The sequence below is a fragment of the Misgurnus anguillicaudatus genome, chromosome 13 (assembly GCF_027580225.2).
Source record: "Misgurnus anguillicaudatus chromosome 13, ASM2758022v2, whole genome shotgun sequence".
In the NCBI taxonomy this organism is placed as follows: domain Eukaryota; kingdom Metazoa; phylum Chordata; class Actinopteri; order Cypriniformes; family Cobitidae; genus Misgurnus; species Misgurnus anguillicaudatus.
The window spans coordinates 7,333,325-7,348,739 of NC_073349.2; the positions used below are offsets into that span (position 1 = coordinate 7,333,325).

Sequence of the window (15,415 nt, forward strand, 5' to 3'; positions counted from 1 at the left end):
ACAGCACCTTTAACAAAAAGGTTGTTTGATCCCCATTTACTGACAAAAAAATATTGTATAGGTTTAATAAACTAAGTCACTTTGGGGCGGTTTCCCGGACAGGGATTAGCTTAATCCAGGACTAGGCCTTGGTTTAATTAGGAAAAATAACTAATTTTAACAAACATGCTTTACTGAAAACATTACCTGTGTGCATTTTGAGGCAAAACAAAGGGCACTGGTGTATTTTAAGATATGTCAGTTCAAGTTGTTTTCAGTTTGGACAGCTCTTAAAAATGTTTTAGTCTAGGACTAGTCTAATCCCTGTCCGGGAAACCGCCCGTTTGTGTTTCTTTCAATGCATGAATGTAATGTTGTAATAATAATATCAAGCTAACAACTAACTTAAATAATACAATATTGTACTATTTGTATATGTTTGGCAGTAAATCATCAACTTGGCAAATGTTTAATAGTGAGTCAGAATTTAAAAACCATTGCTGCTGATGGTTTTCATCGTTACCTCTTCTTCTTTCTGTCCAGCTGTAGTACAATATAGAAGTATTAGGTTTTGAATCCATGCCTGTGTATTGTTATGGTGGTGAAGTGCGCTGCGTGCAGTTGTTCATCAGCAGCTGTAAGGAGGAAGAGGCCACGCTGGGTTTAACGGTGGCCACAGCTGCTATGAGTTAAGCCGGGGTCTGGGAGGAGCGCTCTTCATTTACTCTACCTCTCTCTGCTCCCCTTTACAAGTCCCCCTCATTCAAACCAAAACATTTCCTCGGCATCCCAAATTCAAACGGGAATGCGTCCGTTAAATCAACCGTCGAGGCTGGAGAGCAGCCATGGGAAACTTGAACTTCAGAGTATTTTATCGTGAAGCTCAGTGGTGTAAACGTCTTGGTTTCCTTCAGGTAGTGTTCTGACACTATCTGTCTGTCTGGTCTATCCATCCATCCATCTATCTATCCATCCATCTGTCTATCTGTCCTGTTGGTCCGTCAGTCTATCTGTCTGTCTGTCTCTCCGTCCTTCCATATCTATCTATCTGTCCATCTGTCTTGTCTGTCCGTCTATCCATCCATCCATCCATCTATAGTATCTGCCTGTCTGTCTGTCAGGATGCAAAGCAATGGCCTTGTTTCTTAATCACGTTTTATATCAAAAAGACGCTCACCCGAATAGCTTAGTTTAGTTTATAATTCCCAGATTAAGCCTAGTCCAAAACCATGAGGGATTTCCAGTAGAGAATCCCCTCTGAGCAGTTTCATTAAGATTAATCCACGCTTGGGAAAATGGCCACTGAAATCCCAAACATTGATTAATTTTTAGATCAGAATAAGTCTTGGTAGTCTTTAAGTGTCCTATTTAAACCCTCTTAAGAGCTTTGGTATACTTTTTTCCACATCTGCCTCACACGTGTCCTGACAGCTTTCAAAGTATACTCAATACTAGTCGCATTTGACACATACGCAGTATAAATGATTCAAAGGATTACTCTACCAGGCCATAAGGACAGGTTGCATCATTTACAGTACATTAAAAAATTCATGATAGATGAAGAAAAGTAGCGGATCCACCAACAAACAAAAAGAAAACAAAAAATAACAGGGATCAAACATTATGGTGAGAAATGCTCCTTAGCTTTCTGTTCTTGAAAGAAAATGAAAATATAAGAAGAAAATACTTTTTTTTGTGTGCAATTTCCATACGCCTTATTCAGTCTGCCGCCATGTTGATTCCAAACCGAGGCTGTGAGGGATGGATGTCCAGAGCGCGCGCTTTAAACCTTGTTTTGTATCAGAATGCTGGTCATTGAACCATCAAAACAGAAAATACATCGTATTACAAATTTCCGCAAGACAAAGAACCTCAGAAACAGTGGGTTGTTAAAATGAGAAGGGACATATGACCAAATTTGAGATGAAAATACGCATTGTGTACATAATATCTGTTATGGATATTAGCGTTCTGTACAACAGTGGGCTGCACGCAGACAGGACGACAGCGAACCTCCTGATGACGATAATTACGTCATGCGGACGGCCCGAGGATCTTGGGCATTACCCTGTTAAGGAGTGGGCACTTTATAGGCAAAGTATCAGAAAGTGATTACAGGCGCGGTCGAGCTCCAGAACAGCACAAATTACTCACAGACCATAAATCTGGTTCGAGTCATTTCTCTGCAGTTGCTCAATACTTTCAGTTTCTCCGTGCTGTCTGAACTTTTGCTGCATGCGTCAGTGTCTGGTCTACGTGTTTTAGGTTCACACACTTTGTCTTCAACTCCACATAATTCAAAATCATGAATCATGGACCACTGCTGAAGTGGGTGATTCTCACGAAAACTTGGTTTTAAAGATGTCAAGCATGAAAATGTAAAAATTGCTTAAATTTACTTTTTTTCCCACCAGACATTGAAAAACAAAGTCTGGAGTAAATGGGAACATTAATTTAAAAACTTTTACTTATCATTTAACACTTTTTGTAACATAATTTAAAAAATTTGTCCTAAAAAATCTCATTACCACAACAGTTAGAAAACATCAACACTGACATATTTTCAAAATGACATGACAAACCTGAAAGAACATAATTTGGAGATTCTGCACATGCATTTAAAATCAAAGTATTATACTTCTATTAATTAAATTAACATTTAATAAGCAACTGTTGCGGTAATGATAATCAAAATGTCGTGTAAGCATTCTGACAAGACAATATTTTAAATTAACTGTAAAAAAATGATCTTACCTGGTAGCCATCTTGAAGTAACTGGTCCATGTGCTTGGTCACTCAAAATTAAACTTTATTAAAATTTTGTATGTGTGCTTAAACTGTTCTCAAAAAGTGTTGCGGAGGATGAGAACATCAGGCATGGACACATCATTTTCCTAATTTTTCTTCATTATTATTATACATGAATATTCAGTAAATATTTTTTCTGTCATCTAAAGTAGTCTAGCAAAACATCCATTTATTTTTTTTCTTAATATTTTTGTGTTAATTTGATTAAATTACAACATAACGCATGTTCAAACACAGCCGGACACATTGCGGTAATGAGAATTTCAGCAGAAAATGAGATAACATTTACATTTATAAATTCTTATGTTGAAATCACACATTGTGCAAGGTAGAACACAGTATTGTGTTAATTCTGATGCTTTTTAATGTTACTATATTACACATTTTAAAGCTAAAATCATTAGTGCCGTGGTGTTTCAATGGTTTCGTGAGAATCACCCAAGTCTACTGGGGCCTATAGGAAGTCCAGTAAGAAGATACAGACCAAGATCCCTATATTGACATAACCGGCTTATTCGTTTTTTTTTTTTATGAAAATTTGTGATGATGCCGTAAAAGATATGATTTTGTAGATGCTGTGAACAATTATCAGTGCTATTTTTATGTATAACCCATGGTTCCCCACTGAGTAAAATATTTTTGTGCAATACAGTTTGCAATACACTACAATGTTTTGGTGCAATACAGTGCAGTGTTATAGTTACATATTGATTTATTTAACCACAGTCCTCCTCTAAGGGACTAAACGTTACATCCATATTTAGCTTAGAAATATCTAAATGGTTTCTGGTGAACATCACCCACAAAAACAATGCTATAGTTTCATTTCTGTATTGTGTTTTGTGTTTGTGCAACTGGGACAGGGATTATCAAGTGGGCTTATTCCTTTATTAAACAGCCAATATGTTTTAGGGACATCACAGATCATGATTTGCTTTTTGCCTGTTTCAAATGGTATTCGGTGATGGACACAGGAGAAAATGTGAATATAAAACTCCATCTTTTATAAGATGTGAGCTCAAGATGTCCTCAAATTTCACACACTGTTTCTGCTCATGTTAATCTTGAGAACCTATAGAGTAGTATTACATCCTTTATATATCCAAAGAGTCTTTAGTTTTATCAGATTTATAAAAGACAGATCAACTGTATCGCTACTTTTCAAATAAACATGAGCTCCCGGGCAGAGCGAGTCACAAGCAAGCAACACACACAAAACATTATCCTACTATCTCTGGATAACTTATGATTCACTACATGTTCGTGTCGTTTACATTATATGCACTTATGCACCGGCAACAAAATTCAGACATTTGATGCAGTTTTACTTACCGCCACCGACTCATGACCCGGTTGGGACCGCCCCATTTTAACCCCAGATAAAAAAAACTATATGCTTTGTTTCCATAATGCTGGGTTCATTGGGAAGCAGAACATTTCCCTCACAAACAATAACACACTTCTCTGGTGATGCTGATTTCATGTCAGCTCTTGGTTGGTGTGTTTGTGTGTGCGCAATTCTGCGTAAAGTGCCCATATAAGGACTTCCGCTGTACTTCCTGCACTAAAATTGCCCATAAAAGAATTAGAATTGTTATGGCGCTTTTCCATTGCATAGTACCCCACGGTTTAGTTTAGTTTGGGTCGGGTCAGCTCAACTCACTTTGGCTTGGTTAGCTTTTCCATTGAGTTTGGTATCACTTCGCAGTGGGAGGGATTATAGGCGTTTCTTTATATTTGCGCTGCCTACTGCTGTGACATCATACAAGTGAGAGCGTCATCGTAAATTCCCATTTATTTATTTATCAGTCCGCCACAAAATTAAAATTGGCCACCACAAATAGATGTTTGTTGATTGTGTTTATCACTAACGTTACCTCTATCTCACATGACACTGACAGTTTCTGTTTAAACACCGTGGCGTCAGTAGTTGACGCACTCCACTGAGCCTCATTAAAGTTGTGTTTAAGCATATAATGCTTACGTGCTGGTCGCGAGTGTTCCGCCATAAACTGCAAGTTTGGACAAAAACTGGTATGTTGTCCCTGATTCTGAACCTGTGGATGTTTTTTATCGCTAAAAGGGAGTTTGGGAACTTATAGCAGAGCACAGATGACAACATGCTTCCTCGAGACAGCTCAAGCTAGCACTGAGGTAAAGCTAATCTTTACATTATAGCGATGACGCGTAGTGACGAGTCTCTCAGACCAATCAATGATCTACAGTGTTTTCGCGTCACGTTTGGTATCAGCTCAGGTCGCTTGGAACCCCAACCAAGGTGGTACGAAAAAAGTATCGGGTACTGCACCCAATGGAAAAGCTCCCAAAAGTAAGCTGACCCGAACCAAACCAAACCAAACCGTGGGGTACTATGCAATGGAAAAGTGCCATTACATATGAATCTTTCATGTTCGAAAAAAACTTTCCGAAACTTGTGCATCTGGCATAGAAATACTCTGTCATAACTACTTTTTTGACACTTTGAACCCCACAAACCCTTATGCAAGGAAAAGTATGCAATGTGCATGTTAATGTAAAACTATGATGATAAAAATAATAACCATTCGCCAACATATCGTCATGACTATCACAATGAAAGCCTGTCTGAAGATCGTTGATACACGATACTATCATCTATCGGCACATCGCTAGTCTGAATGCATGAATGCATGATCGCTTTAACACCCTACACCCCCTTTAAATCTGGGACATATGGAATATTATTGTAATCATTGGGAAGTTTGTTGATATATAATCCTCGTTAATCCATTTTGTACAGGCTTATTTGCTTTTGTAGGCTTGCGAAACTAGAGTTGTTATTGTATCACACTGTTTTTCATTTTAATAAGAGCAATAGAAGCACAACCGATACAAAAATACGTCAGGGATGAAATACATTTCTATTTTCACATGGAAAACCGGCCAACCAGATAAATGACTGATCCCAGCGGAAAAAGCTGTCGGGCTTATGGGTCAGCTTTTGGCAGATAGAGACCCTCTGCGAGTCGTCTCCATATGTTTAACATTCAGTAAGCAGAATATGAATGAGGTGTCCATGTCAAAGTTCACCCATCCCAACGGACCCATAGATTTTGCTGTCAGACCCTTAAAACGTCTCATCTGAGCCTCGCGTATGTATGTTATGGACGTGGTCAGAACTGTATTATAATGAATGAATCCTCCAGATATGCCATATCTTTGATAAGCTGTCTTGTTACAGTGTTGTCAGGGCAATCTGTTCTCTAAAGCTTAGCTGGTTAGGTGGTCTTACACCCTGTATTGTGGACCATCTGTGCTGCCAGTCGCCGCCCACACTTACTGTAACACACATAACGTGTATTAGTGTACCTGCTGCAATAATGACAGATTATAATCAAAGTCCTCATTAAAATCAAATACAGTTTAATGTGGGGTGATATAGGTGGGATATTGTAAAACAAAGCAATGCAATAATTATAACAATACATACCAGATAACAACAAATGTAATCTGTGTATTCACCATTAAGCTAATTGCAGCGGGTCGCATGAGTAAAATCTCATAAGAACTTAATCTTTCCTCTAATGTAGATTTTTGCGCATTGGTTTTTTTTCAGACATGAGCTGAATGAGCAAAATTTGAAGACTGCATACAATACAATGCACAGCTGCGCCAATAGTGATTGCTGTATAACTATCTTATATAATTTATATCTACTATGTATTATACCACAACCAAACTCTTATTTTAATAAACAGAATGTCTATAACAAAATATAAACGGATTGAAAGGTTTAAAGTTCCAGTTGTAGAGATTAGTAGTTCCTTTCCTTTGGTTTAAATACTACTGAAGAGAGCCACGATTATGAAATTTGGCTGATGATCAATTGTCTAATAAATTGCAGCGGTTATGACAATTAATTGCCTGTTTTAGGGCTTTGATGATTAATTGTCTATTTTATTGCTTTGACATTTAATTTTCATAAATTTTTTGTTTGTTCATGAAATAATTTTCACACATTGTTGTGATTATTTAAATTAAATCTTTTGCAAGGTTTATCTGGCAGTGAATATTAATACACATAACACATATTTAAAAGTAATTATTTAATGAATATATCTTTAAAAAACTAAATAAGAAATAAACACAATAAAGTGTCTGAAAAAAAATGCAATCAAAATAAACTATACCAGGCCTTAAATAGTAGCCAATCATGCTAAGGTCATATTAGTACTGGACCACATGTATGTATTGGCTGCAAAAATTAATTCTTGCAGCTCCCCCTTGTGTTTTTTAGAGAGATGTGCAATCATTGCGGTGATCTGAAATCATCATGAGACGGTTATTTAATCATTTGAAAGTGATCATAAGTTTAGCCATACGATTAGGATTCATCTGGGGGGGGGGCACTGCCCTTGGCGCCAGGCCTGAGTGGCTTTGATTTTATGAAGAAGAAAGCCTGCAAGAGGACAGTTGTTAATCTTTTTTGTATGTTGCATTAGGTTTATACTTTATATAATAATCAGGGACCTATTGTTATGTATATTTATATGTTATATAGTATGTTATATTCATACATAATTGTATGAAAATGACTGAAAACTGTTGACCAATCACCATTCAGGACTGAAACAATACCATTCACATTGTATCATATTGTACTATTTTATACAATTCAAGGTAGCTTAAAAATGTGCTTTGTGTGATAATTGGATTTATTAAAGTAAAAAAAAATGTAATGTCAACATTTCAGCTTATACTGGCAGTAGTCATTATAGTGATAGTAAGGTTGACAGAAAAATCTTTGAGCAAACAACTGCACGTAAAATATATAAATATATCATAAATGTTTTATTTTCTGTATGATCGATATATGTAAAATACATCGACCATGCAGACTGTGATCTTACAAAAAACACCTGAACCGAGTTTGGCAGTAAATGTTGGCGTTAACAGCGGCTTTGTTCTCGCCTGAGGGGACAACTGTAGCCCCTGCGTCAACAATGACATTTCATGCAACAGCAATCATTTCAAATCTCCTTCCTCTTTGTCGGTTTTCTTGGTTAAACAGAACTCATTTTTATGGGTTATAGTAGTCTTAGACACACCCGACGTTTAATGGTTTGCGGCGTCACTCCCTCTGCGGATTTTTGTGTGTCCAGTTGGCGCTGATGAAAGAGGATCTGCCACCTGTCATTTGGCATTCCTGTATTTTGCTAAGCTGCATGGGCAAACTAGGATGGGCAAAGCATGAATAATGCAAAACATGCTAAGGAAAATGTATATTTGCTGTATGTAGATAATAATATATACTCCTTATCCCACCAGCAGCAAATAGTCCATGACATTTATAGTGGTGGTAGGTGATAAAAGCCTGTATCTTGACATTTGGAAGCGTTTTGAAAGTATTCAGTTGATATAGTGATATAGTGTATGCCTGTTTGACTCTGAAATGGTTTAAATGTATGATAAATTCAGCCAAATGACCATTAGGGCACATTTAATTGGAAAAGATATAATACTTCATTATATCCCTCATTCATAAAGCCATCATTATGAAATGTATTAGACCCTTAAACATTGAAATGGTTTGATATTCCAAATGTTAACTAAGAAATAATATTTAATACATCAATCCATACATTAAAAATCTCGAAAAAATCTCTTTGTGTGTGATATATAAGTGTGTAGAGATGCCACCCTTTCTAAAACCCAAAATAGCTTTTGGATAGCTGGTGCCTTCTTTTAAAACATACTATTGCTGTTATCTGCTTGCCTAACATCCATGCAATTAAAGTTAATGTTTGGTTAAGGGTGGGGGAGAGGACGCTTTATCTTTAAATCACTCTGGGTTTTTTTTGCTATCTGGCACGGTCTGCACAATTACAGTGCAGCCTTAACATGGCGTTATTGTATTTCTGTGAGCGCTCTGTTCTGGTATGGGCGGACAGATAGAGGCATGCTTAGTTATAGACTGACAGCATCAACAGCCTAAGAATTATTAACTCAGCAGTGTCTGTCTATCATTTTTATTTCTTTGAGCTATATGAGACAAAGTGCATTTTTCTTTGCATTCGAAACACAAAGCGTTTTTCCTCGCTCACTAATACCATCACCTGGTGTTGTTTTTCATGCATATAGTCGGCAGTTAGTTTTGTTTGTTTTAACGAATGCTTTGTGTAAAGAGAGGGGGTTGGGGTGTGGATTATTGAAGGTTTCTGTTGATTCAACATAGCTCCAGTAGTAAATGCAAATTTGTAGTTCTGCCTCGGACCTACGCCGTATGCTGCATGCACAGTCTCTTTCAATGGGATCTATAGAAGGCGTTTCAAATTCTTATAACACTAATGCACACCAAACACGAAGCATCATGTTCCGCGCTCTAGATTACTTGTGGGATTTAAATTTGTGTCATGCGAATTTTTCACTTGAGGTAAATATTTTCAACTTGCGCAAAGACATGTTTGTCTTAAACCCCATTCACACAGACCTCTGGTCCCAGAAAATACCCGTAAAATTGCCAGACAAGCGTCTGTGTGAACAAAAACTCGTCCCGTTAATCTTCTGGGATCGTTGCCGGAAAGAGGACCTAGTAAGATACGCGGGTAACCCTCTGTGTGAACAAGAAGCCGGACGAATGCCGCAATGGGCGTGTCGTAGTGAGGACGCGCGCGTCATCAAAACAAAAGTTATGGTTTAGCTCCTTACAACGAGAGATAACGTGCATATAAACATTCACCACGAGAAATGTTGCAAACTAGATTGAAGCAGTTATCAGGAAATGATAAATGAGACTTATAAACAATGACGCACGTGCCGTAGTGAGGACGCGCGTGTCATGGCAACATGAAGTTGGTTCAACTCTTTAAAATGAGGGATTTACAACATTCACGACGAGAAATGTCAGCAAACTGGACTGAAGCAGATATCAGGTAAGTTAGCTCATTACTTACTGCGTTGAAACGGAGATCATTCAGCAGCATAAAAAAATATTGCGTCACGTGCTCATTTGAGCTATAGTAAACGAAAATACCCGCGCGTCATCCCAACAAGATATATCATTCAGCTCCTCAAAATGCGGGTTTTAAATGCAAATAAACAATCACAATGAGAAATGTCTGAAAACTGTATCAAAGCAGAAATCAGGGAGCTCGTCAAATATCCACTCTGAGGCTGAGATCATTCACCAGCATTAGAACGGCGCGTCACGCGCTCTTTTTAGTCTTATCATAAACAAAAATGCACGCGAGTGGTTCTAGGAGAGAGAAATAATATATAATATGCAAACTTCAGACGCTGCGTAGAAGAGAGGGCGGGACTTTCAATAGGTCATGTGTCTTTCCGGGATCATCAGGTGCCGGGTAGTCATGGCAGTGTGAATGAACAAAAAATTTAATCATCCCGGAAAAATCCCGGATACTTTTCCCATGTATTTTACGGAATGTCTGTGTGAAAAGGGCTTTATAGTGCGTGTTTTTTGCGTCATTCGCATCACCCCGCGAAAGTTTGCGTCTATTCGCGTCTTTGCAATGACTTGCATTGAAATCATTGAATTCGCATTTTTGTGTATGCACCATTATAAACAAACGAGAAACCGTCCACTGCAGTAACTGAGGCAAAATGGATGAGGTGAACTCTGGGCTTTACTCCCATTGGTAGTCGCAATGGAAAGTGGCTCATCATTTGCATAAAGTTGAAAGTTTTTACTAGTTCAGTCTCCATCACTGGTGTCACTGGAAATCACCAGCTCTCCATTAAATTGAATGGGATGGTGATGCTTTGTCACTGCGTGTCGCTATTATTGTAGTTTTCAGACTATAAGCCACGTTTTTGCGTCTTTTAGTCAGGTGCGCCTTGTAAGTCAGTATGAATTTATTTTGACATTTATGAGGCAAGAGACAACATTACCGTCTACAGCCGTGAGGGTCCGCTATATGCTGCTTCTGTATTTATGTAATTTAATGGATTCAGTAATGTGTAATGACGAGTCTGCGAACTTCACGCTAGTTGGCTTGTTCGGTTAATTTAGACTTTTAGACTTAACCTTCCAGGTAAGTTCTGTATGCTATGTTTTATCGTTTAAATAACTGATAATATTACTTTAACGTACAGACATCTATTCAGCCTGCTGTTCTGTCTGCTATTGCTTAGTTGAATAACTTGCCTTTCCAGATTAAATATCTGTTCTTCGGCTTGGATTTTGTGAAATAATTTTCTAAATAAACGCGACGTATAGTCCACTGCGACTTATAGTCCGTTGCGACTTATATATGTTATTTCGTCTTAATGACGCATTTTTTAATGATGTTCTCTGGTGCGGCTTATAGTCCGGAAAATACGGTAATGTGAACGGGAGGGAAGTAGCTGACACATCAGTTTTTGTTACTTCTGTTTGCCTCGACATACAATTACACATGTAGATCGCTAATCGGCAGTGCCCACAGGTAAACTACTGGTGTAACCTGTTGTATCAAGCCAAAAGCCAAAAAAGCAGCAGCTGGTTGTGTACTCTGTTGGATGATAAATACCAGCAGTGTTATTGCACAAATGTTGCATTTACATTAACGCATTTGACAGACGCTTATCCAAGGCAGCATAAAGTGCATTTAAGTGTACATTTATACATTTATCAGTATGTGTGTTCACTTGGATCAAACTCATGACCTTGTGCTGCAGTGCTCATCCAAGTGAGCTATAGGAACACAATGTTAGTGTTTATGCTAATTGTTTAATCTCAAAAGTGGAGAATGAAGCATTACATTTTTGCTTTATTATCATTCATTTTTCACTGTTAGATGTTGTTCATTCGCTTTCTCCTGGTCTACAGACATGCAATCATGCACAGTGTCCCCCTGCTTAAAAATTGACTACACCCATCACAAAATCGACTAAAGGTTGCTGCGCTTATCTGCATGTTCCCCTTCTACAAAGCAGCACCAAACACACAGATTTAGTCTGGCTATCAAAAGCCACATGGTGTCTGTGATATGCCTTTGAAGTGAGGTCAGTCTCTGTGGGATACCGCAGGTAAACCTGAAGTTTTCAAGGTCGCCTTGCCTTTATCACATCGCCTGTTTTTGTACAATTGAAAGCTCCACTCATCCCATTTTGCTCTTAAAGCGACACTTTAGATGATAAATCTAGATCACACAGATGTCATTGTGAGTCACCACGTGATTCTTCATGGGTCCTGGTTGTCGAGTTTACAGCAGAGAGTAGGTTCGAAGAAAAATAGCAGCGTTTTAAGTTGCACATATGGCACACTTGCTATTCATCAAAGCGAAAAAACAGCTGCCAGATCACCCCAGCTGTGAGAGACAAGCACGCGACTTGTTTTTTCACGGAGGACTTGAAGGGTCTGAGATGAGTACTTTGAGTTTAATCAAGATTGAGGTACTTAAAAAACATTATCCTTCACAGAGTTACCATTGCTGTCGCTCTCAGGGCTTAATGTCCTACAAAACAGCTGAATATACTCATGTATAATATAATGACAGACTCCTGCAATATAACTCTATATAATCTTGTCTTCAAGTGTCACTGGGACATCCAAGGAATTAAGATAGGTGAACGATAGGGAAGTGTAGGTCTGGTGTTACAGTTGTGTACTTACCATCATTTATCAAAATATCTTCTTTCGTGTTCATCAGAAAAAAAATTCATGCAGGTCTAAAGCAACATGAGAGTAAGTAAATGATGATTTTTGGGTGAACTCTCCCTTTTAAATCAGCCACACGCCTTAAACATAAACCTCAAAACATCTCACGAGATCAGTCTGAATGTCATAAAATGATGAATGTGATCTCCAAGTCAGCTGTTTCATTCTATAGGTTACTACAGCTGTCCACAACGCCCCGTCACAGCCTCACAAACCATCCGCGGCTGTGTTTTGTTCCTATAAATCGGCATCAGTTGCATAACACACATTTGATCTATTAGGAACCAGTTGGGTTCCTTCATTACACAAGTTCATCATTGTTGTTTCTGATTACAGGAATGACAAACTTCTCTTTGTCAACATATGTTTCCGTTTTCATGGCTGTAGGTATCACCAGAACACAGGCCTTATCACTTTTACAGGGTTTATCAGGTCCTGTGTGACTAGATGTGGTCTTATCTCAAAGTCACCTTCCATCCTGAAGCATTCCCCCTTTTAAAGAGTTTGATAGACATAAACAGACATCCTTGTCAATCTTTAATGAGATTCTGTAGACTTTCGAGATTGCCTGCCTGATAAACCCCCAGAGTAATTAGTATGAACCATAGACTGTAAAAAATATGGACGTAGTGTCCGTGACGTCACCCATAAGTTTGTGAAGAGCTTTTTTGAAGCCAATAGTTGCGTCACTCGTGGATAACTGAAAATGGGTAAAGAGTCGGGACGTTGGTGAAGCTGAGGTGGTTGGTTGTTGAAACCACGCCCACCTAGCTCGACTCTAGTGACAGCATTGGCAGTTCACCCGTCACTCAAGTGGCCACGCCTTTAATTATGCAGAACTTTAAGGCCTAATATAATTTAAACGGATGGGGGTCTAGAGGAATTGATTCCCTTTTGGAGCCTGCCTCTTGTGGCCAGTCGATGAATTGCAGTTTAAGTCACTTCCATATTGGCTTCATCAGAGAGATTGGGTTTTTTTTTACTGTGCGTTCACACCAGACGCGGAATAGGTTGCAAAAACGCGCTATTTGCGCATATTTGGACCCATAAATATTTTGAGTTTACTCGCTTCATTCAAGTTGCGTGTGAAATTAAGTCATTCACGCGTAAATTCACGACAAGGGAGGGGCTTATATAGCTCAATCTAAGTAAACTTACCAGATTGTTCGACCTCCTCACTCACGTTCTCACAAACAAGATCCTTTTAATTCCTGTAAAAGTATGAAGATGTCTTGTATAGCGAAGATGATTGTCCTCCATTGTTGTTTTGTTTTTCTGCCTCGGCTCACTTCCTGTAATCAAGTCACTGCTAGAGCAAGCTCTTGATTGGTTAAGCGCCACGAAAATCCACCAAAATTTAGATTTTTCAACTCGCGTGGATCATGCGTCAACGTTCAATTCGCAAGTTCCGTGAAAATGACTGGGTGTATATGTATAAAGGCTAGAAGTGTTATGGCGAAGTCTCTAACGTCATCACTTGGCGGCCATCTTACCACAGGCAGCTCTCTCACTTGTAGCATTGAGTTTATGGTCATAACTTGCTCAATTTTCTACCAATTTTCAAACGGGTTGGTTTCATACAAACTTTATTTACGTGGCTACAATTCTCGATGCTTTAACATGTTTCATGAAAAGTATAGGTATGCAGTGTCATAGGGTACATCTTTGACGTTTATAACAAACCATACCGTTTGAAAATCAGTAAAAAATTAAGCAAGTTATGGTCATTTAAAGTACATGCATCATTAAAACTCACTGCTACAAGTGAGCAAGCGCCCTGTGGTAAGATGGCCGCCAAATGCGGACGTTCCACTCAATTGGCCAGCAGCACAGGCGAGACATCTAGCCTCTATACATATCTATGGTATACGCCCCCTTGACATCACTCCATGATTTTTCTTATCAAAAATGAAATGATTATCACGTATAATAATACATGTATTTAGTAACTATCTATGGCAAGTGAGATAACATACAGTGAGATGGTTGTTAACGCAAACTAAATCCTTTTAGGGTGATACAAGTCGTCTTGGCTTCATTTTGGGCTCCTAATCCTCATGTTGGGGTTTATTTTGTGATAATAACTGGCTTGCTGAACATTTTCCTATTCGTACCGCTGTGCTTACGTTTGCAGGTCTACAGGAATTGTTCAGTATGGTTACAAGTCTTATGTTTTCTGTTTGCAGTTGGGATGAGAGCAGCTCTATCAGCAGCGGTCTGAGTGACGGATCAGACAACCTCAGCTCAGAAGAGTTCAACGCAGGCTCCTCCCTCAACTCTCTGCCGACAACACCCATTGGCTCCCGGCGAAACTCCGCCATCGTGGTAATTCACATTTTAAAATGGATAGACATATTGATCTCATGGTTTATGTTTCATCTTCAAAGTTTGTTACACAAGGTTTGGCAATGTTTAGATGTTCCACACACACATGACATTAGATCTGTCTAACTTGCAGAAAGAGTCTGAGCTCAGTCTTTGGCTGCTAATGCGATGAATGTTTTACAAACCACTAACCTCTTCTTTGGGGGGTTAGAGTGGGGGTGCACACTGACTCAGTCAATATTCATCTGATATCTGTCACCACAGAACACACACGACAGAGTTTTTCCCACCCAAACACAGCAATGGGACTCCATCCTGGCCAAGATGCCTTATGGGAGTCTCTGGTTTCATCCTCAAAGATGAACTCCCAAGTTGTGTTACTCGGCGTGTGAATGTTTGTGTTGCGACTGCTCTTTGGGCTTCCAATAAAAAATTAATTTAAATTTTATTCATGTCATCCCAAACCATTTATGATTATATTTCTTCAGTGAAATAGAAAAATAGATTGCTGCACAATAATTTGGGACCCTGGACCACAAAACCATAGGTAGCAGTGGCACAGGTATATTTGTAGCAATAGGCAACAATGCACTGTATGGGTACAAAATTATAAACATTTTATGTCAAAAATCATTAGGATATTAAGTAAAGATCATGATTCATGAA

At 38.6% G+C, this 15,415-nt stretch overlaps 1 protein-coding gene across 7 annotated transcripts in view; it reads left to right on the forward strand.

The window, feature by feature from the left end:
• Positions 1 to 15,415, forward strand: part of nav1a (neuron navigator 1a) — a 208,809-nt gene that overhangs the window by 149,366 nt on the left and 44,028 nt on the right. For all 7 annotated transcript variants that reach the window (XM_055189484.2, XM_073874928.1, XM_073874927.1 and 4 more), the window contains one exon: positions 14,611 to 14,749. In XM_055189484.2, coding sequence (XP_055045459.2) covers positions 14,611 to 14,749 — 139 coding nt within the window. The remainder of the gene's footprint in view (positions 1 to 14,610; positions 14,750 to 15,415) is intronic.